Genomic DNA, 24,275 nt, shown 5'->3' on the forward strand with positions numbered 1-24,275 from the left:
TGTCTGATTGAGTAAGATGCTTCGTTTATTATTGTCAGCATCGTATCATTTACATTTTTTTTATTTGTTACTATTCCATTTTCCTGAATTTTCCCTCTTTCCATAACTGTGATTTAAAAGTGCCCATTATCATTTTTATGTGATTGTAGAAATTTGGAGATTATATTTTCTAGCACATTCCAAGACTTATATACTTCTTCTGGATTTGATCTACTTTATTGTTAGTCTAACGTTCTGATGACTTAAAGTGTGAGTGTGGATCTGGGTTATATCAGCATATTCCCCCAAACCACCTTCCACTTGTTTACAAGATGACTTACTTGGAGTTTGCAGCCACTCTTCTTTACTGGATAACTGGCTGCTGCAAACTCTCTTGACTTCTTCTCTATTGAATAATGCTAGGTACAGGAATTTTTAGACTCTTTCTACTTATGAAATAAGTAGACATAAAAATTTTACTTTTCATCAACTAACGATGTATTTGACCTCCATACACAATAAAAATATCACTTTCCCCATGAATGTGTAACTTCCTGCAAGTCTTTCATACAGTTGGATGTGAGAAACAAATTGAATTACAGTTAAAAGAACATTTTCGTGGATACCATGACCTTTCTTAACAGGAATCATAAAAATGATTCTTGCCTCTAATAAGGTTGCGTCAAGAGTCTACAAGAGTACTTTTTCAGCTGTTCTTGTTTTAATAACAATAGTCAATGACACAATAAGCATAGAGCTGTATATAAACTCCATAGTTCTTCTTTACACACTCACTAAAACATCTACGGATTGCCCAACAGGTACTTGTTGTTGCCATCCGACCACTGCGTCTACTTTCTCCCCACAAGTGATTTTAAACCTTCACGCACTAACATGTGATGCACAGTAGGTAGGATTCTACCATCCCACACTCATATCCAGAATATTGTGTGTTCGAGACGGTAGAAGGCTGAGTGGTTCTAGAATTTACACAGAAATTCTCGAATCGCTACATTAGATCAGCATATGTGTATTAGCTACTGACTACATTTTATTTTCACATTTGAAGGAAATAGTCAATTATCTATTGTTCTCAGAGTAACCTCAGTTGTGGACTCAAGATTAACTTTGAAACCACAAATGCCACAAGCAGATGGGATGGGCATTTGAGGAATCTTTTGTCTGTTTTACTTCTGAACACTCTTTACTTCCAAAATCCATGGTGTTCTTGCTGGAAATCTTTGTTTTTTGCAAGGCTAAGATTTTAATTTTTGCTGACTATAGTGTTTCTCCTTATTCAAAGAACTTCCCTGTCTTTAGGAATGTGTTTATGTTGATAGTGCCCACATTTAATTTCTGGTCACACGTCTGGTGAACCATCGCAGACACATTGCCACTAGCTTTAAGTCTAACATGAAGCTGATCTGCAATGTTTACTGTTTCTGATATATAAATTATTTTGGAAAAAGATGCTCCTAATTTTCTAACAACCACTGTAGGGGTTATATTACTTGATCTGCATTAATATAAAATTCTCTTTGACACTGTAAAGTATGGAAGATTTTCTATTGCTACATCAATTTGACTTGATTCAGTGAAGTGGGAATTGTTCAGCTATTTAAATTACATCTTTGGCAAAAAAGTTACTTGTCCTTAAAATCAATCTAGGTCAAAATAATTTTGAGCTTTGTTGAATCCAAGGAAAGGTATAGCTTTGCATAACAGTATTTGTTCAGTTTCTGATATTTCATTCAATTCCACAAGTACAGACAATATTTCTATTTTATCCCAAAGCACCTGAACAGGAGCTTCATATTGCTTAATACTATTTGAGCATTAAGAACATGTTACAGTGCTTCTTGTATCTGATAAACATTATGGTATTTAAGAAACTAAATTACCAGTACAAGTATTGTACCATTGCATTGAGTGTGAAATTTTCTTGCATTTGGAGCAAGGTACATCAGCAAATACGTTAATTACCTATTTAACAGCATCATCTTCAAAGGGTATCTGAGATTTATCTATTTGAGCCTTAATTATAAGTTACTATTTCCCTCATTAGGGCTTTCATTCTTGACTATTCAGCTGTTATAAGTTGACACCGTGATTAATTGACATATATTTTGTTCAGCAGTTCTGTTATTAATCTTTCATGTTCTAAATTGAAAAATGAGAATGTTGCTCAGGAGCCTGATTTGAAAGTCAGTCAATTTAAGTTTTAAAATAAAGGTTCACCCAGTAATTTGAGAAATTTATTCAAGCAGCTTACAAGCACACAGAACATAATCATAATCTGTGAACTCAACAGGTACATGAGTCATAATTAAGAAAAACCCATAACTTTTGTTATGAGTGAGAAGTCCCCATGCTGTTGATACAGCCCTACCTGTTGGTCACCTGCTGGAGTATAACCAGTAAACCACCAACGTTAAAGAATCAAACTCCCATATATGAAACAGCTTCAAACTTCTTGTTACTTCACAAATAAGTTTAGTGTGTTAAATATTTGATATCAAGCATGTAAGTGATAAAAAGTTTAGAAAAGCTTTGAAACCATGTTCAAAGTTTGGAGTCATTGTGAAACATAGGGATCTGTTACAATCCCACTGTGAATGGCGAAGGCAGTCTCTGTTACAGATATGGGAAGCTCCATTCAGTTACATCAGTCAGGTACCAGTCGGTAGATATATCACAGCTTATAGTAGTGTCATACTTAGTTGAGCATAAAGATGCTTTGCAAAACATATGTGTAATTGTTGGTAAACAATAACTTATTGTAAACAGTTTCAGATAAGTAATACGAAAGAAGTGATTTCCGTACTATGACATTCAAGTGAGCTGTTAATAGTAATGGATTGCTTAAAACATTAGTAATTAAATCTTGAATGTTCTGACTTAATGTCTCAAATTTAATTGTGCTCATAACTGTTCAATTACCTATTGATTCCCCCTCCCCCGTACTTGGGTGTAGTCGACAGGAAACCTGAGAAAACTGTGACAATACCTTCAGAAGTTAACAGTACACTAGTGACAGATGATATTATTCTTTGATAAAAGAAAAAGAGCATAATATACCTTACAGATATTAAGATCGTTAACTACAGATCTCTGAAAGATAATTTGTCACATTGTGAGATTTACGAACATTGTCAGTTTTTTGCAGTTTATGCTTTAGTAGTTCGATTTCTTGCAATTAATTTTTTGTTACTGATAATAGCTTTCTATGTCTCCAGGCAAGCTGAGTTTTCTTAAGTTCAATTCTTTTCATAAGTAATACAGTGTCCCTGCTCTCATTATTAAACACTGGATCAGTATATTCTGGATAGCTGGCGCTCTGTTTGAAGCAAAAGCTAGTTTTTCATGCTTCTCTATGTTTATGATGTCATATCTTATGACCCATGTGTTGTACATGATATAATTTTGCAGTTACATTCAGTGAATGCTGTCTGTGAAATGCATTGTGAATACAGTTAATAGGGTGAGAAGTGAATTATGCTGTCACACATTGGTTTCTGTGCTCAGCATACAACAAATTATATGCTGATTAGTTATTTAACATGTGTTCATATAAGTAAGAAATTAGGATTGCTGTGCTTTCAGCTATGCACTTTCAACTCTTTCCACACGTCCATACATTACAGAGACCCCATGCTAGACTAATAACTTCTAAAAAAATAATAAATGCAAATGCCTGATACAGTAAGTGATGAACTTTTTTCTAGTTGTTAGTTGTGGGGGAGTAAGCAAGAACAAGTTTTACAAAGGTTTGAAATTATGTGTGCAGTTTATTGCAAGTCATTAAGTGTCCCCCTTCTCAAATACTGGATGAAAATAATCAGGGTATCTGAAAGCGGTGAGTTATGCTGCCTTGAGTTATACACACAGTTTATAACTATAATACATATCTCACTGTGGTGAAGTTTTCACAAAAGATTGTGCCTCCTGATGAGTAGCTTAAGTCAGGATTTTAAATTTTTAAATTTGGTCACTGTTTATATGAAATACTATCAAATTTTTGTTGCCCCTGGAAGCCATTAGATAGGCAACCTACAACTGAGTTTGTGTTAGATGCCCCACGATAGTTCCTTACTTTTATAGAAGTGTAATCAGACAACCTGCCATGAGATATAACTAGCAGATCTTGACAATTGGGAAATCTTAACACTCTTAATAAATGAGCATGACAGACTATCTGGTAAAAGAAATGTCATACCAACCCAAACAGAAGTTCAGTGTAATCTGAGCTTAGAAGCATCATTTAAGAGCTATAGGTGAACTAAATACAACCTTAACAAGCCAACTGTAATATTTCACAAGAAATTTATCACATTTTAAAATCTGCAGTCACGATCTTTCTGGATCCACATGTGGTCTGTGTGTTCCTTGCAGGTTAGAAACGGCGGAAAAAATTGCTTTGGTAAGTTACAATTGATCAGATTTCCTGTAAGTGACCATGACATAGGTCAGCCACAGAAGTCGAGTATGAAATTGACTCTGTACAAATTTAAAAAATACCCATACACATATGTGAGACTTTCATATTTTTTGCCTGGTACATACAATCGCAGGATTGTAGTAAGAATATTACCATTACCCCCCGCCCTCTCCCAACCTACCCTCTTGTTCTGACCAAATTTTTGGGGGGCTTTCATTGGTTGTAAAGCAAATACTGCACCCGGAAATCCCCATCCAGATATTCCCAATTGAGGCTCCTTGTGCCACACTGTCTCATCGCCTGGATATTTGGCTGAAAAACACATAATACAGATTCTTTTCTTCCTAATATGCTGTATGCAGGAAAATTTTAGATTTATATTGAATTGTTCCTTTGTTAACAAAGGAGTTGAGTATATCAATCAAATTTTATTCCTTGAGACAAATGACTCAAGAAGTTATTAACACTAGCAGTGAGTTTTTGTAGAAAAAATGGTTTTGCCGGATCATGCATTCTAGTTGAAGAATCACTAAGCTTGAACCAGGAACTGTTATTTGAGAGCTGCTGCAATGAACTTTTGAATACAGCATATTAATTATTAGTATATATCATATCTCTGATTATTCAGCTACATGTGCATTTTTAGACAAATTTGAAACCTTGGTGGTAGGTTGCAGGTAGAAAAGTCATGTAAAAAGTTCATAATTTGTGCTGACTTCAACATAAATATAAGAGCTGATGACAGGTTTGCTGTTTCTCTGAGGGACATGTTATCTACATATGGCTTAGCATTAAACTTTAGTGACCACACTAGAATAACAGCATCTTCTGCTACATGTATAGATAATATAATGAGCAGCATCAACTATGGTGCCGCAGAAAAGTTCATCTTAGAATTACGTATATCTGATCTTTCAGCCCTTTTTATCTCATTGCCACATTTAGATAAAACTGTAACAGTGAAGTGAGCCAGGAACTTCAGCCAACACAATGTGAATGAGTTTTTCAATGACTGCTTCCCCTTTATAACAGTGTGTGACAAAAACTGTAAGAAGAACTCCTGGATAACTGAAGGTTCAAATGGCTCTGAGCACTATGGGACTCAACTTCTGAGGTCATCAGTCCCCTAGAACTTAGAACTACTTAAACCTAACTAACCTAACGACATCACAGACATCCATGCCCAAGGCAGCATTTGAACCTGCGACTGTAGCGGTCTTGCGGCTCCAGACTGTAGCGCCTAGAACTGCACGGCCACTCCGGCCGGCGATAACTGAAGGCATCAGGGTCTCTAGTATTAGAAAGAGGATACTGCACATGGAAGTGAAAAACAACTATGATGCAGAGCATGTCAGCTATGTAAACAAATACAAAATTGGTAGAGTAGTTAAACAGGCAAAACATATGCAAACAGTAAATACATCAAAAGCTATATGGCAGATTGTCAGGACTGAAATATGTGCTGAAAAAACAAAAAGTTTTAATCATAAATTAGAAATAGATGGGGAATGATTACAAACTCCAGACATATCTGCAAAGAATTCAACAGGTATTTCATAAATTCTAACAAAATTGATGATCTCCCTCCTCCACACATAAGTCCCAATATAATGCGGCACAGATCAGTAGTATTCAAATTCACTCATGTATCCTGCTATGAAGTGGCTAACATTATAAAATCCCTAAAAAATCTCAAATCTGTGGGCTGGGATGAACTGCTAACAAAAATAATAAAGACAGGATATGATTATATTGCACCCCAACTCTGTCACATAATAAATCAATCCTTTGATGAGGGCTGCTTCCCGGACAGGCCGAAGTATGCGGAAGTTCAAAAAGGGCAGACAAGAGGAGCTATGAAATTTTTGCCCAGTATCAATACCACCAATTATTTCTAAAGTATTTGAGTGAGTAATGTGTAATGAACTAGAAAAATATAACAAAAACATAACATTATTCTTAATAATCAGTATGTATTTAGGAAGGGCCAAAGCACTGTTCATACTATTAATGAACTAATCACTAAAATAAGCAGATGACTCAATAACAAGGAGAGTGTATCCGGTATCTTCTGTGACCTCAGTAAAGTATTTTATATGGTAAATCATAAGCAGCTGCTCCTCGAATTAGCTTCTTATGGCTTCCGTGAAAAATCTTTAAGTTGGTTCGCTTCGTATCTAAAAAATAGGAAACAGAGGGTAGTTATACAACATAAGGGTGAGAAAGCTTCCTCTAGCTGGAAGGAAGTACAAGCAGTTGTACCCCAGGGGTCCATACTAGGCCCATTACTATTCCTGTACTATATAAATGACATGACATGCCAGGTCAGATACAATTCTGTCTGCAGATGACACAGCAGCAGTAGTCTGCTGTAAAAACACTGAAGAACTTGCACAAAAAAATGAAGCAGATCCTTCTAGAACAATAAAACTGGATAAATATTAATGCTATGAAACTAAACCTAACAAAAACACAAATTGTACACTCCAGGGCCAAACAAACTGTTGAATATATATCACACTTAAGCTATGAAGGCAGAGAAATGATAACTGCAGAATCTGTTAAATTTCTGGGAGTGACCATAAACAAAAACTTGTCATTGACTGATTATGTGGATTGCTTACTGAAGCAGTTAAATAGCTTTGTTTATGCAATGAGGGTTCTAAATAAAGTAACTGACTTAGCTATTAGGAAAATTGTGTATCATGCTTATTTTATATCAGCTGTAGGATATGGCACAATTTTTTGGGGAGTTGAAAGAGGAAGCCTCCTCAGAGTGTTCAAGCTACAGAAGAAAATTATTGGAGCTATGACTGGAATAAAAAATAGATAATCATGCAAGGCTTTATTTGCAAGCCTTGACTTACTGACAATTCCTTTCATGTTTATATATGAAACACTTCTCTTTGAGTTAAAAAAACCCACATCTTTTTAAGGGAAATTCCTTTACACATGTTTATGAAACAAAGCACAAACAAGATTACATGTTACCTCACCACAGACTAACATTATTTGAAAATACTCCATATGACATGGCTTTGAAGCTTAGCAATAAAATGTGTTCAAAGTTGAGGGTTGCAAGCTAGAACCCACAGGTGCAAACACTGAAAAATATTTAAGAAGCAAATGCTATTACAGGGTGGATGATTTTATAAATGAGGAAGACAAGTAGAAGATATTATATTTGGTTTTTTTCCTCTTTTTTCTACATTATGTTCTATGTGTATGCTTATGTTCTCTTTTAATGGAGGTATATGTACTTTTTATGTATGTCCATACTTATAAACTATGTATCACATAAACTATGTACCTAAATATCTAGATGTATACATATATACTACTTTTATGAAAGTATCTGCTCTTCGAAGTATGTCAATATTCATAAACTAGAGAAACAAACATGAAAAATACTTAAAAAGAATGATTTTAAACCACTGTGGAAATGTTAAGAAACAGGAAGAAATGTAACATGTAATTGTTTTCTATGTTGTAATGTGCTTCTGGGAGCATCCATATGCTTTATTTTAATGTATCTTGTTTTAAGGTATACTTAGGTAGGCTTAGAATTATTCATTGACAAGTCACCGATGTTTCAATCAAATGATTGTATATAACATGTCATGTGATAATAAAGATTCTATTCTATTCTAGATACTTTTTGGAGGAATTCAGAGTGAGATCCATATTAGTGAACCATGTGAATTCACTAAACTTCAAATTTACTTTGAGATGCATACACCAACTTATTGACTGCAGATAGCTCCTTTCCTCATAGTGAAAGTCACGAATGTACAAAAGCGACATATATAGTAATATATGTGATCAAATGGATTTCACAATTTATCAGTGTTTGTTTTAAAGTATAGTTAATTTCATGTGCTTTAGGTAGGTACCCACATTTTGAAATCTCATTCTGACTGAATGATAACTGTTATTTCAGGACTGACTCACTTATTCAGCAAACAGTCCGTGAGAGGTTTGCTGAGTGTACAGTACTTACCATTGCTCATCGATTGCATACAATTATGGACAGTGATAAGGTTCTAGTTATGGACAATGGTAAACTCAAGGTAAGAAAGCATTTTCAGCAAGAAGACAATATTATTTTACAAATATGAAGAGGTAATTCATGTTTTTTTTTTAAGATTTGGATGCAGAAGATTGTATGCTAATAGGATATAAGACACAGCTCTAGTTGTGGTCCATAGTTTTGGTTGTAGATATTACTTCAGGTCGTAGAGCTGCAACAAAATAATGAAAGAAGAAAATTTTGCATGGAATATAACAAAATAGTTTTAAATGAAATCATTCTGCTTTGGGCTGTTAAAACATTATTTATTGTGATTTCAATTTTGAGACATGGTCGATTTCAAGCATTGTGGGATGTTGTAACGCACTCAATAATATAAAGCTGTGTAACAGAAATTGTATTTGATGATGTGAATTTATCTGCTGTTCTATATACCATACACATTAGAAATATGGTGAAATAATGATCTAAACACTTAAATTACAACACACACAATGCTTGAAAATGACCATGTTGTGAAACTGCAATCAGAATAAGTAATGTTTCAACAGCCTAAAGTGGAATGATTTCATGTAAAAATTTCATGAAGGCCTTGGACATAGTCATCATCAAACTTACGACAAAATATGATTTATAGTGCAGGCTCAAATACATCAAATTTTTATTTAAAAAAGCAAGCACAATAAATTTATGTGCACTAGTTACTGAAACTCAGCGTATCTACAACAGGAATTTTACTACCAATACTTACAGAAAAATTTAGTATTTAAATGTAACTTGTTATTATTTCATCTCTGTTGCAACAATTATTCTTATTTATATATTCATTTGCTGAAAATTTGCATTGCATGAATGTCATCCGGTATACGTATTAATGTTACATTTTTCATTACATATGAATGTAAAAACAAGAAAATATTTACACACTCCTCCTTCTACCTTTCGCAGAGTAGGCTTATCAACCTGCTCTGACCTCAGCTCAATATATTTGTACATACAGGGTGTTTCGAAATGCATATATGGGTTTTAAGGGTTTGTAGTATTTATGACATTAAACTAACAATTATAAATAATACATCAAATGAAAGAGCAACTCAAATGGTTTTTCTTACAAACATTCAATATGGGACATCTCGTCGATATGCGAATTCTTCCCATGTCTTGATCAGTGCAACAAGGCTATTTTGAAAGGCAGTTGGATCAGCTGGTAGCAAAGACACTACTCATGATAGTTTATGAACCCTCCAAGGTAAAAGTTGCATGGCATCGGATCGGGTGTGAAGGTGGAGATCATACAAAACAGTCTCTGTCATCTGGCCCCTTGCGGCCAGTTCAGCAGTCAGGCAGAACATTGTTTAACCAACTGCATACTGAGTTATGACAGGCAGGTGGCACACCATCTTGCTGCCAAGTAAAGTTCTGTATGTCACCTTCTTCCAGTTGAGAAAAGAGCTATTGTACTAACACATGAAGATAAGAAAACCAGTTACAGGTGCTTCACTGATAAACTTTCCGCCAGGATATGACAGATAAAACATTTAATTTAGAAGAGTCTCACTGCATCTGTACCATCCCGTGGTGACTTGGTGACCCCCAGATGTGCACATTATGTGTGGTGACATTTTCACTTAGGTGAAATGTCGATTCATCACTGAAGATCTTCATCGTCATGCAGTAACATTTAGTTTGCAAAATTTGCAGGTAAATCATGTTCTGTAGGGTGTAAAGTCTGTAAAAACTGCAAATGATAAGAACATTGTAGAAAGTATCTCCTTAAAAGCCTCCATACATACCTCACTAGAACTGCTAGTTCACGACGACTAGCCTAACAAACTGATATCTTGGGGCTACTCATGAAAATCTCTCTCAATTGCTCAACATGTCCTCCACTCACTTGTTGGCTCCATAGTATTCCATTTGCACAGTGGTATACAAACGAAACTATTTGAGTTGCTCTTTCATTTGATGTATTATTTATAATTATAAATTAAATGAAATAAATACCACAACGCTTTTAAACACATATATTCATTTTGAAACACCCTGTGTATGGGCATAATATTTTCACATTGTTTAGGACAAATGTACAGAATTTACAATGTGACTAGATACATCACACTACTTTTTTACTTTTGTATCATTAAGAATCTTAAATATGTTTTATAATGGAAGTACCTCTACAACTATAACAACCTTTACGTGCTTACGTTACAGCATGATATTTGGTACAGAAATATTTCTTTACGGTGTACAAAACCAAAGACAAAATACCACTTGAAGCCCCTACGCATGCATCTTTCGACCAACTGACATATTGGATGTATGTAGACGCTTTGGCCAACCGACCAACCATCTTTTCTTGTTATGATGCCAGTCAAGTATGACCACCTGACAGCTGATCTCCATTACTCACCCAACAAATTCTTTCGCGTGTAGCACTGTCTTGCCAACCACCTGAGAAAAGTTCATCTTTTGTCACTGCTTATTGGATTAATTGCTGTTCTATCATTCATGAGAGAGTGCAAAACAGACAAAACTTTAGTGACTCCATTTCTGGAGAAATTTAAAGAAATTAGAAGTTTGTGGGACACATCACGCTAGGAGTATAGGAATAGAGATGCAAAAAATGAAATACTTTGTAAAATTTTTCAAGGAATCCATAATGCTTTCATGCAGCCCATAGAGAGAATAGAAGTTATATGTTTTATGAATAAAAGTTTGTCAACCTTCTGTATTTCAGTTTTTAGATTTTATATCTGATACATGTTGAAAATGAAATCTAAAAATCAAAATGCAGATAGATTAGACCTCAGATTCATTCCTGATATTTATCAGAAGTAAAATATAAAAACCAAAATATAGGCAGTCAGTGGGTGTTTATTCACAAAATATACTTGCTTCATTGTTATAAGTGTTAAAGAAGTCTAGCCTATACCCAAGCCTTCTGCTATGAAGAGCAAATTGTGGATTCAGTTCTAACAGTTGCTAAATGCTTCACTTCTCATGTGTTTGTTGTATTTATTAGATGATGTGGTCCACCACCATTTTTAATCTTTCTTCTTCTAATCTGAAATGAGTTTATTAAACTCATAGAAGCATCTTTTATATTATATGCATAAAAAATAATAAAGTGTACATAAACATCTTTTGTTTTAGTTAAATCAAACAATGGAAATTCCAGGTAGGAATATCAACAAAGTAGGAAAAGACAGATTGCTACTTACCATAAAGAAGATATGTTAAGTTGCAGACAGGAACAATTAAAAGACACTTACAAAAAGCTTTTGGCCACAGTCTTCATCAGCAAAAGTCAGACACATACCATTCACATGAACAAGCAAGTACTCCTCATGCACATGACCGCCAGCTGTAGCATCTCAGGCCGGAATGCCATTCCTCCTGCTGCTCCTCTCCATAATACACAGCACAAGAAGTAAGACACAAATAGCTTTTTTTACACTCTGGATGTCAGAAGATGACTAAAATATGATCTGAGTTAAGTTTCACTACTCAGCAAAATATATTTGAATTTATATTTGAGTAGATTTTGTTAATGTGGTTTTGCCCATGGCAGAAGTCTGTCCAACTTTTAGTGTGAAATTTATCATTCTGTCCTTCATGACTGTTTCTGCGATTTTAGACTGAACAGGTGTAATAAATAGTTATGCTTCTGTTGTTTCTTGGGTAGCCTTTATCCTCTCCTTGAAATATTGTTACTACATTGCTTCTCCTTAGGCATTTTGGTAGTACTCTTTCTTTCATTACTAGATTTATCAACATGTCAGAGGCTTTGTAAGATATTTAACAGGATATTTAAACATGTCTGCTGATTTTCTGTCCAATCCAATCTGTGTCTTTATTTTTTAGTTCCCTAATGATTTTGAAACTTCCAAGTCATCTGCTAGAAATAGTAATAAACTCACAATCACTGATATGTCTCAGTTTTATTTGTTGTTAAGGGTAATGTGTTCATCTCAAATAATTGACACCCTATCCCATTTTTATTTTACTTCAGTTTAACATTCATGCCTGCATGACTTCATTTTGCTCTCTGTGGAATTTATCAGAGAATATTCTCAGTACTATATTTGCATTTACCATCACTGTTAACATTTATGTTTTCCTTGGACATTTAACAATCCCTCTTGTTATTTTCTTCTTCTTGCTCTAGAAGTTACTTTTTGTTTTAACAACTTTCATTCTGTCTGAATTGCCTACTCTACCCATTTTGCGATAATATGTCACCTAGTTTAGTCATTTTCTTAACTTAGAAAAAAAGTGTAAGAGCAATGCAATATTCTTGGCAACAGATTTTTGCAAATCCCTCTTTGAAAAGTCATCAGTCTTCCTGCTCCACTGTAAAGGGCTATATATACTAGAAAGTTGTAAATATGCTTGAAATAATTTAAATGACGTAAGTAAAAACTTTAATATCAAAGAAGATGATAAAAGAAGAATTCTGTGTCCAGTCAGTAAAGACATCAATTTCTACAAATTCCACTTTAAATAGCTTGATACAAATTTACAGTAGTCTTCCATATAAGAGAAAAATTATTTCATCATTCTCACTTTGTAGTAAAAATCAGAGAATATATTTTTAGACCATGTGAAATACAAGAGAACTGTAACTCAGTGTTACTGAAAGATGATTCATCTAATCAGCTATCTCAACCATGATGTGCCCATGCCTCTTAATTGAGAACGTTATTCAGTCAGTGATGGTATACCTATGAGCATTTGCACGGTGTGCTCTCTGTGTTTTTCTGTCACAGTACTATACTGCCATATCTGCCACAGGTTGCCATCTGCTACACTCTACGACATGTGCACACATCCGGTGGGCACATTCTGGGATGAGACAGAGATGAGAATCACCTTTACTGGATGCTCACAATGGCAGGATGTGGGCTTCTGATAAGCCTTGCAATTTACGTGATTCTTATTTTCAGTTTTGATGCTACAACTTTCTGCCCTCATTAGCAGTTTTTCCAATTTTCCCCATGTGGAGTTGACCTCATTATTTCTCAATATCAACAACACTTGTCGCATCCCCTTCATGTGACTTAGACTTTCTCATTCCCACAGTATGCCTGTATCATAATATTCTGACTGAATAATGTCTTATACCTGGCTAGGAAACTGTACCTATATTTGCACAGTTGGAGATTAAAAGCTCAGTTTGTAGATTAGCATAAAATTTTCAAACCTGATGCACACAGTATTTTAGCTTAAACTCAGTTAAAGTATTGGGTATATTTGAAAGAAATGTTGGAGAATAGGATACATATTTGCTTTATTACCCATTATAGATACATACAGATAGACCCCATTATATGCACATTCATTATCCACATTCTTTCATATACATGAGTTTAGTTTTAACTCCAGTGTTGCATTCTGTTAACAGTATGTGGAAGCACTAATACATCAGCATTTCTCACCATGCACCTTCTGTTGTGTTTGTTGAGACTTGAATCATCATTTCAAGTCAGTAGAGCACTTGACAGGGTCTGTATTTAAAACATTGGGTAAAGGAGAGAAGGTGTCCATGTCAAAAGAAAGATTTGTGTAAGGAGGTCATGTTCAGTAGAAACAAAGTTAGAAGTTTTGTATCACTACACATTCAGTGTGCTTTGGTACTTACTGAATCCACTGTGAGAACTATTTATGACATACGGGATCAATTTGAAAAACTGCACTATCTTCATTTAACTTAAGTGTGACTGAAATGAGTAAATTTTGCTGGAAAAATGATGGAAAGAATGGAAAAAATGCTAAGCCAGTGGAGTGGGCATCATAACCAATGGTGCATGGCTCTGCCTGAAGCAGCTATCCAAGCTAAAGCCAAGACCTTGTATGCCAATTTAACAAAAGGAAGAAGTCGATCCAACACCTTTCTTGGCCAGCTCAGGTTGGTTTGATTACTTCAAGCAACATTTTAGCTTTCATAATATTAAAATAATAGGAGAGTAATAAATAAATAATTCAGATAATAATAATAATAAAATATAATAATAATAAAACAGACTTATTTTTTAAATGAATGCCTAGCTGCATGTTGATTTCGACTGATGAAAAAACAGTGACAGAGTTTAAGGCCGCCAATGACCAATGCACCTTTCTTTTCAGATGAAAAACATTTTCTCTCACTGTATGACTCTTGTGCATTGTATCCAACATCAGTTGCAAAAAATGCTGCCATTCTCTGTTTTTTTTTTAACCCCATGTAGTAGTGGGTTCACTAAGCCTTAACAACATACCAGTAGCGGATTTCCTAGTTTCCACATCACCAGCATAGTCTGCATTGCTGTAGGTCTGAAGGTGATCTTCTTGTTTTGTAGGAAAATAAAGTCCATAGTGCCCTGAAAATATTTTAGGATCCTTTCCCCAGTGTTGTATTTTCATTGGTTTCTCAAGATGCTGACTGGCACTGTTGACTAATGACAGATATATCATACTACCCACAGCTTGCTTATATGGAACAATGGACACATCCTTTTGTCCATTCTTATGCATGTCAGCACACATCTGATGATGAAAATTATCTGCAGGTACTATTACAGAGTTAACATCCTCTATCCTGACACATCATAGAACCTTCATGGCATAGGCTTCTTGATGCAGAAAAATAGAACCATCTGCTAACCACTCTCCTTGCAGGCCCAAGTAGGTACCCAGTTTTCAGAATTTTTAACACATTTACACACACAACACTTGAATGCCAGGTACATACAGCAGGATATAGTAATAAAGATGCAAAGAAAAGTTCACACACTGTACAGATTCTTTATGAGACCCAAAGACAAAAAATCGCTGAGTTTCTGGTACGTGTATATCCTTTGTTTACAAATTTTTAACAACATTTTATAGTAGTATATACTATACTATACTAGTGTATACTATACTACTTCACAAAATAGGCCTATCTACATCTTTTAGGGTCCACACTAATATCAGCTTAAATACCTTGTGTACTAATAAATACATTCATAATAAATCAAGAACTACATTAGAATAATTACATCTGTTCATCAGTAAGTACAATTTTGCTTGTGAGTACTTACCAGTCACTTATTCTTCTATACAGTAATAACATTGGAGTTTTAAATAATTTTTATGCTTAATTTACGGGATTGTCTATGTTTGTTCTTAATTTTATTGTTAATTTTCATTGATGTATAATAGGGAGTATTATCAGACACTTTGAACCTGTGGTATGGTGAACTTGTCTTGTATAAAATAGTAAACTAAGCTACCATCTTTCAGTCTTTGTTTATATTCCTGTCTACTGCCTAATGCCTCCATTATGGTGTGAGTGATTGTCTGTACTTATTCCATTGTTTTTATTTCACCAGGATTGTCCTAATTAAAATACTTCAGATATTGTTTTAATAATTGTTATTCACAAAGGATTTCATATAAGATTTCTTGTGTGCCTTTGTGAAGCTACTGACATTTGAAAAATTGATTTTTTCTTTAAATTTTACTTTTTGCTTGTAGTTTCATTTCGAAATATTCTTTTTAATAGAAAGCCATTCTTTGAGCATTTCCTGAAGTAGAGGCAACTTAAGCAGCTACAATAAACAGTGTGATATTTGTTAAGTTTCTTATACTCACTAATACACCTCTGCATGTTAAGAAGTTCATTATACAGGGTTGTCAGAAAATGTCCGAAATGCTTGTCGTGATGTTGTAGGGCAGGTTGTACTGAGACATACATGTTAAGAAAAAAATGCGATACGTTGCGCCGTTTCCGAAATATGTAGCTTAGAAGCTAGCCAATCAGGTCGTTTCGCGCTCAGATTCAAACAGCCTGTGAGGGGCAGTGTTGCCAAATGTATGTTTCATGTTGTAAGCATATGGCTATAAAGCTATGTATTAAAGGCCATTGCCTTATCGGGCGGCATGGTCTGGGGGTAGAAGGCTAGATATGAGAAATGCAAGGTCCCGGGTTCAACCCTCAGCAGGATCATTATTTTATTTTTATTTAACCAATTTGTTGTTGTTTGAATGTTTATGTATGAATTTCATGTTAGTAAAGGATTTGTACAACTTTCATTTACATAAAACCCATTGGCGATGGGCACAAGTGCATACATTTATTCCAACAGCTACAGCATCCATAACGTTCAATAATTGCTTATGATTGCAGTGGACAAAGGTCTAACAATATGTAACTGTTTGGACATAATTATAGAAAAGCAGTAAAACTCATACATAGTTAATAGCCACACATGTAACAAATAAAGGGAAAATAATGATGAAAAATAAAGGAATACAACTGATGTTTTGTTAGGTCTTTAATGTAACAACATAATTTCCAGGAGCAAAACGTAACAATAAATCTTCACAGTAGCTGCTCAAAGTGTCCTCCTCCAACCTGACGGCATGCATTGCAACGCTGTGTCATGGAGTCCACAAGCTTTCCGAAATCAAAGGTTTCCCTGATTTCATCAAAGGCTAAAATTATCATCGCAAGAAGCTCTTCAATTGTGACTACCGGGATTGCGTAGACGATTTGTTTCACATACCCCCACAGATAAAAATCTAATGGCGTCAGATCTGGTGAACAAGCTGGCCAGGGAACTCGACCACCTCAGTCAATCCACCTTCGCGGATACAACGCATCTAAATGCTCATGTACTGCAGCAGCAAAGTGCGGCGTTGTGCCATCATGTTGGAATCACATTCCCTGCCAGGCCGCCAGTGGAACGTTTTCTACATACAGCGGAAGGACATTTTCATGGAATGCTAAATAAGTCAGTCCATTTAAAGGGGGGGGGGGCGGGGGGGGGGGGAGTAGGATGGAGCCCACCAAACAGTCGCCCACGATACCTGCCCAAATGTGATCTGCTGATATGATTTAACGTAAGTACCATGCGGGTTTGCGTCCGTCCAAATGTGGCTGTTTCAGGAGTTGAATGGTCCTTCTCTGATGAAACATGCCTCGTCAGTCCACAACACCATCCTTTTGAAATGCGGATATTCGTTACATTTATTTAAATACCACACAGAATATTGGTAACGAGAGGGATAGTCCCCTTCCACCACATCGTGTACCCCCCTGCGGGTTCGGGGATAAGAATAGGCCCGCGGTATTCCTGCCTGTCGTAAGAGGCGACTAAAAGGAGTCTCAAATGTTTCGGCCTTATGTGATGGTCCCCTCTCGGGTTTGACCTCCATCTTTCTAAATTATTCCGAAGAGCGAGCCAATTGGGGAAGGGTGCCTTACATGGTGCATTGCATCCGTCGTGCGTTGAGACCTTTAGTCGGCTTTTTCGTCGTTGCACTGGGGTCCCGCTCGTTTTCCATCTCTTGGGCGAGGATACCTCACTGGGTGCGATTCCCACGCTGCAATCTGCAGTGTTTCTTTTAACTGTGACGACGACCTTGGACAGTTTTGCACCTAAGATCCAGCACGGTAGCCAGCCCGTTGTGGTGGGGCCGCCATGTACCCTCTTGGTTGTAGCCCCCTGACAACACAGGGATCGCTCTACTGATGCCTGCGCCGTTAACTCCCCACGTATGCCAAGGAGTAGATGCCCATCTCCTTGGGGCATCGGGACTCCCGGCAATGGCCGTCCTGCCAGGTGGCTATTGCTGCGGCTGGGTGGCACCCGTGGGGAGGGCCCTTGGTCGGAGTAGGTGGCATCAGGGCGGATGACCCGCAATGAAGCGTGATACATCATCTCTCGCTGGCGGCCAGCCGCCAGCAGTCTCTAAGCGTTCTCGGGCTCAATTTAATGCTGAAAAGTACAATCCGAAAATGTTCCCCTCTCTGGCCACGCCGTGGCAGGAACGTAAATCTCAGGATGGCAGTAGCAATTATTCGCCCCGATTCTTAGTTTGTACGAGAGCTGATGGGGAGTCTTTTCTCTCCACAAAGCCTCAGTTCTTCGTCGAGCATTTAGAGGACAAGTTTGGGGAGGTGGAGGGCTTGTCAAAAATGCGCTCTGGATCGATCCTGATCCAAACGGCATCCTCTGCCCAGTCACGACGGTTACTTGCTTGTGACAAGTTGGGGGATGTTGCTGTTACGATCACACCGCATAAGAGTTTAAATATGGTCCAGGGAGTTATTTACCATAAGGACCTTCTTTTGCAGTCTGATGACGAGCTGCGCGCCAACTTAGAGCGCAGTGGTGTACATTTCGTCCGGCGCGTTCATCGGGGTCCGAAGGAAAATCAGATAGCTACCGGTGCCTTCATCTTGGCCTTCGAGGGTGATACGTTACCGGAAAAGGTCAAGGTGATGGTCTACCGATGTGACGTCAGGCCCTATATTCCTCCCCCGATGCGGTGCTTCAAGTGCTGGAAGTTCGGCCATATGTCTTCCCGCTGCACTTCCAGCCTTACATGTCGAGATTGCAGACGCCCGTCTCATCCCGATACTCCATGTGCCCCGCCTCCCATCTGTGTCAACTGCGGGGAGCACCATTCACCTTGCTCGCCAGACTGCAGAATCTTCCAGAAAGAACGCAAAATCATGGAATATAAGACCCTGGACCGACTGACTTATACCGAGGCCAAAAGGAAATACGACCGATTACATCCCGTGAGAATGACATCATCCCACGCCACTGCTACAGCACCTGTGCTCGCCCCATCAGTTTCGCGACTTCCGGCCGGATCGCTGAGTGGTACAACTCCTCCTGCCCCCTTGCCAGTGGGGGGGCTCTACCCACCGGGTTGCTCCTGCGCCACCTACCTCAGGGGCAACACCATCCCCCCCATCAGGGACGTCCGTCCCTGCTTCTAAGCCGGAGAAGTGTCCAACTTCTTCGGCTTCTCACGCTCGCAAGAGGTCCCTTGGGGCCCTCCCTTCCCAGGTTTCCGCCAGTGGGAAGGCTGACGACCGACAGTGGCGTAAGTGCCCACAATCAGCTGGTCGACGGGCTTCACGATCCTCCTCAGTCCCGGAGACTGAATCGGTGAAGCCCTCCCAGCCAGTTAAACCCAAGGAGCAGCGTGAGAAATCAAAGAAGAAGAGCTCTAAGCCCAAGGAACTCACGGTGGCAGCCACCCCACCGCCACCTTCCAGCTCTGCGTCTGAGGACGAGGTGGAGATCCTGGCATCCGCTGAGGACCTCGATCTCGCCGGTCCCTCAGACGCCATGGATAGCACTAGCACGGGTGCTCAATTGGAGGCAGCAAGTGACCCAGTGGCGTAATCTGCCTTCCCAGTCCCGTCACGCCTTTCTCCGCCATGGACCATACCATCCTCCAGTGGAACTGCAGCGGTTTCTTCCACCATCTAGCTGAGCTCCGCTAGCTTATCAGCCTTCATCCTTTCCTTTGCATTGCTCTGCAGGAAACTTGGTTTCCGGAAATGCGAACCCCCGCCCTCTGTGGCTATCGGGGTTATTATAAGAACCGGGCGGCTAATGAAAGGGTGTCTGGTGGCGTCTGCATATATGTCCTTCACGCTCTGCACAGCGAGTCTGTCCCTCTCCAAACACCTTTAGAGGCTGTCGCTGTTCCGGTGTGGACGCCACAGGCTGTTACCATTTGCAGTCTTTACCTTCCACCGGATGGTGAGGTTTCGCAGCATGTCCTGGCTGCACTGGTAGCCCAATTGCCGCCACCTTTCTTGCTATTGGGAGACTTCAACGCCCATAACCCTCTGTGGGGTGGGTCAGTGGCAACGGGTCGAGGCACCATCGTTGAGCATTTATTGTCGCAGCTCGATCTCTCGCTGTTAAATGATGGTGCCTTCACACACTTCAGTGTGGCGCATGGCACCTACTCCGCCATTGACCTTTCCATCTGTAGCCCTAGCCTCTTACCGTCTGTCCAATGGAGTGTGCATGACAACCTGTGTGGTAGTGACCACTTTCCGCTCTTTTTGTCACTACCACAGCGTCACTCTTCTGGGCGCCCTAGCAGATGGGCTATGAATAAGGCTGACTGGGACTTGTTCTCCTCCACTGCCGCTTTTGAGCCTCTCTCTACTGATGACATTGATGCGGTGGTTCAATCGGTCACCACTGCCATCGTTACTGCCGCCGAATCTGCCATTCCCCGTTCTTCTGGGTCCCCTCGGCGGAAGGCTGTGCCTTGGTGGTCGCCTGAGATCGCTGAAGCGATTAAAGATCGCCGGCGGGCGCTCCAGCTTCACAGGCGACATCCCTCCTTAGACCACCTTATCGCCTTCAAACGGCTGCGTGTGCGGGCCTGCCTCCTTATCCGCCAAGGCAAGAAGGAGTGCTGGGAGCGGTATGTGTCCACCATTGGCCTCCATGTCTCTCCATCGCAGGTCTGGGCCAAGATTCGACACGTCCACGGCTATCGGCCACCTGTCAGTGTCCCTGCGCTCTCACTGAATGGAGCAGTTTGTACTGACTCCGACGTCATTGCAAATCGCTTAGCAGAGCATTTTGCTATGAGTTCCGCTTCTGCGAATTACCCCCAGGCCTTCCGCTCCATTAAAGAGCGGATGGAACGTCGGAGCCTTTCGTTTCGCACCAACCACCCGGAATCTTACAATGCTCCATTCAGTGAGTGGGAATTTCACAGTGCCCTAGCTGCTTGCCCTGATACCGCTCCTGGGCCAGATGGCATCCACTGTCAGATGCTGAAACACCTTTCAGTGGACTGCCAGCGGCGCCTTCTCGATCTTTACAACCGTCTTTGGGTCGAGGGGGAGTTTCCGTCGCAATGGCGGGAAGGCATTGTCATCCCCGTTTTGAAACCTGGAAAGACCCCTCTGGAGGTGGACAGCTACCGTCCCATTAGCCTCACCAACGTTCTTTGCAAGTGGCTTGAACGGAAGGTGAGCCGGCGCTTGCATTGGGTACTGGAGTCTCGGGGCCTTCTGGCTCCGTCTCAGGGTGGGTTCCGTAAAGGCCGCTCCGCCACCGACAATCTGGTGAGCCTGGAGTCGGCCATCCGTACTGCCTTTGCCCGCCGTCAGCACCTGGTCGCTGTCTTTTTTGACATGCGGAAGGCGTACGATACGACGTGGCGTCATCACATCCTTTCTACGCTTCATGGATGGGGTCTTCGGGGTCCTCTGCCGATTTTTATCTGCAATTTTCTGTCGTGTCGTACCTTCCACGTGCAAGTCGCGGCCTCGTATAGTTCCTCCCACGTCCAGGAGAACGGTGTGCCACAGGGCTCTGTTTTAAGTGTCTGTCTGTTTTGAATAGCCATTAACAGGCTTGCTGCGGCCGTGGGAAATTCTGTCTCCGCTTCCCTGTATGCTGACGACTTCTGCCTTTACTACAGCTCTACTGGCATTGTAGCTGTTGAACGTCAGCTACAGGGTGCTATCCGCAAGGCGCAGTCTCGGGCTGTAGCGCATGGGTTTCAGTTTTCGGCAGCCAACACCCGCGTTATGCATTTCTGCTGGCGCCAAACAGTCCATCCTGAGCCGTGGCTTTATCTTGCCAACGAACTCCTTGCTGTGGTGGAGACCCACAGGTTTTTGGGGGTGGTTTTCGATGCCCGGTTGTCTTGGCTGCCTCATATCCGGCAGCTTAAACAGACGTGTTGGCGGCATCTAAACGCTCTGAGATGCTTGAGCCACACCCGCTGGGGCGCCGACCGCTCTACCCTGTTGCGACTCTACCAGGCGTTAATCCAGTCCAGTCTGGATTATGGGAGCCTGGCTTATGGCTCAGCATCCCCATCTGCGTTACGGGTGCTGGACCCAATTCTCCACAGCGGGATACGCCTTGCCACTGGTGCTTTCCGCACCAGCCCTGTGGACAGCGTACTAGTGGAGGCAGGTGTACCTCCACTGCGGTTCCGATGCCAACGTTTGCTGGCCGCATATGCTGCCCATGTTCTAAGCTCGCCCGGGCATCCAAACTATCGTCTCCTGTTCCCGCAATCCGTCGTCCGTCTGCCAGAACGTCGGCCCCGGTCTGGTTGTACAATAGCAGTCCGCGTCAAAGAGCTTCTCTCTGGGCTTCAGGTTTTCACTGTTCCACCTCCTTTCCGGGCTACTTTGCATACACCCCCATGGTGTGTTCCTCGCCCTTGCCTTCGGCTCGACTTGGCACAGGGCCCGAAGGACTCAGTCCCTCCAGAGGCCTTCCGCCGCCGCTTTTATTCCATCCTGGCCACGTATCAGGGCTCTGGTATTGTTTACACTGACGGTTCGATGGTTGCTGGTCGTGTCGGGTATGCGCTCACTCTAGGGGACCGTTCCGAACAACGTTCCTTGCAGGATGGCTGCAGCGTTTACACTGCTGAACTGGTCGCCATCATTCGTGCCCTAGAGTATATCCGCTCCTGCTCAGGTGAGTCCTTCATTATCTGTAGCGATTCCCTGAGCAGTTTACGAGCTCTCGACCAGTGTTTCCCTCGTTCTCGTTTGGTGATGGCTATCCAGGAGTCTCTGCATACTCTTGCCCGTTGCGGTCGCTCTGTGGTCTTTGTGTGGACCCCCGGTCATGTCGGTATCCCGGGTAACGAACATGTTGACCGCCTGGCGAAAGAGGCCACCAGTAAGCCATCTCTGGACGTTGGCCTCCCAGAGACTGATTTGCGGGCAGTCTTCCGCCGCAAAATCTTGGCGCTATGGGACGATGAATGGCGCGAACTGACAATGCGCAATAAACTCCGTGCTGTCAAGGAGACGACGGCTGTGTGGCGGTCATCCCTGCGAACCACTCGCAGGGACTCAGTAGTTCTTTGCCGGCTCCGCATTGGCCACTCCCGGCTGACACACAGTTATTTACTGCGCCGGGAGGACCCTCCTCTATGTCACAGTGGGACGGCTTTGACAGTGGCCCACATTTTGATAGCCTGCCCCCTTTTAGCTGTGGTCAGGCAGACATTTGCGCTGCCTGCTACGCTCCCTGCCCTTTCAACAAACGACTCCACTATGGCTGACTTAGTTTTACGTTTTATTCGGGCAGGGGGATTTTATCATTTACTCTGAGTGTTTCTGTTTTATTTTATTGTTTTGTGTTGCTTCTGGCCTTTGGCCTATGATTTTAAATTGATTTTTTAATGTGTTTCTAAGTGGTTGGCTTTTCCTTTTTTATTTCTATGGTCGGCCAACCACCGTCACACTCTGTGTGGTTTTAGTTCGTTTTGTCTTGTCTTTGTCTCAGTTTCTCTTGTTCTGTCTCGTCTGTGCTCTCTTCTGTTCCTCGTTTTTATTCTCTGTGGGTGTTCTTTGTATTTGGAAAAAGGGACCGATGACCGTAGCAGTCTGGTCCCTTTAATCCCCCAAACCAACCAACCAACCAACATCGTGTACCTTCTGTAGGTGGTACGGAAATAGGTCTTCGTCATGTAGGATGTCCAATACTACAGCGTGCGAAACCTATAGCGACAAACAAATGGATAAATTTTACCATGTGTGGTTTGCAGGCATACATTAAGAACTTCGGAATAACTTTACTTACCCCCAAAGCATTACCAATGGCCCTCGAGCTGGTACTAGGTGTTCCAGCAACTGTATCGAGAACGTTTTCTTCTAATTGAACGTTCTGTACATAGTGTTCTTGTCCAGTGTCAACATTTGTTACAGCAAAACTTCCGGTCTCCCTTAACCATCTATCAACTGCTATGAAGGTATTTGCACACAGAATAACGCGGTTGGGACATCTTGCGTTCTAAATGTTGCGAGCCTCCGGTCCATTTTGACCCGCAGCGCCATATGCTAAATGCATATTGGCGTATTCCTCGAAGCAGCACCGATATCATACCATGTTATCACTATGTGTGTGTCAAGCCTACCTCCATTGTTGTTCTGTCACACCTGCTTCCGTGTACCTTCGCAGCTAAGTCTTCCGGCAAAGATCGACTGCATACATACGATTCCCGACAGTGATCGAATGACAAGCAGATAAAGGTTCACTACACAGACCG

The 24,275-nt window shown here is 40.5% G+C and overlaps 1 protein-coding gene across 2 annotated transcripts in view; it reads left to right on the forward strand.

Annotated features, from left to right (window-relative positions):
* The window catches only part of LOC124593679 (probable multidrug resistance-associated protein lethal(2)03659), a 283,510-nt gene that overhangs the window by 250,689 nt on the left and 8,546 nt on the right, over positions 1-24,275 (forward strand). For both annotated transcript variants that reach the window (XM_047131975.1, XM_047131976.1), the window contains one exon: positions 8,358-8,487. In XM_047131975.1, coding sequence (XP_046987931.1) covers positions 8,358-8,487 — 130 coding nt within the window. The remainder of the gene's footprint in view (positions 1-8,357; positions 8,488-24,275) is intronic.

This window comes from Schistocerca americana, chromosome 2 (genome assembly GCF_021461395.2).
Source record: "Schistocerca americana isolate TAMUIC-IGC-003095 chromosome 2, iqSchAmer2.1, whole genome shotgun sequence".
NCBI classification, from domain to species: Eukaryota; Metazoa; Arthropoda; class Insecta; order Orthoptera; family Acrididae; genus Schistocerca; species Schistocerca americana.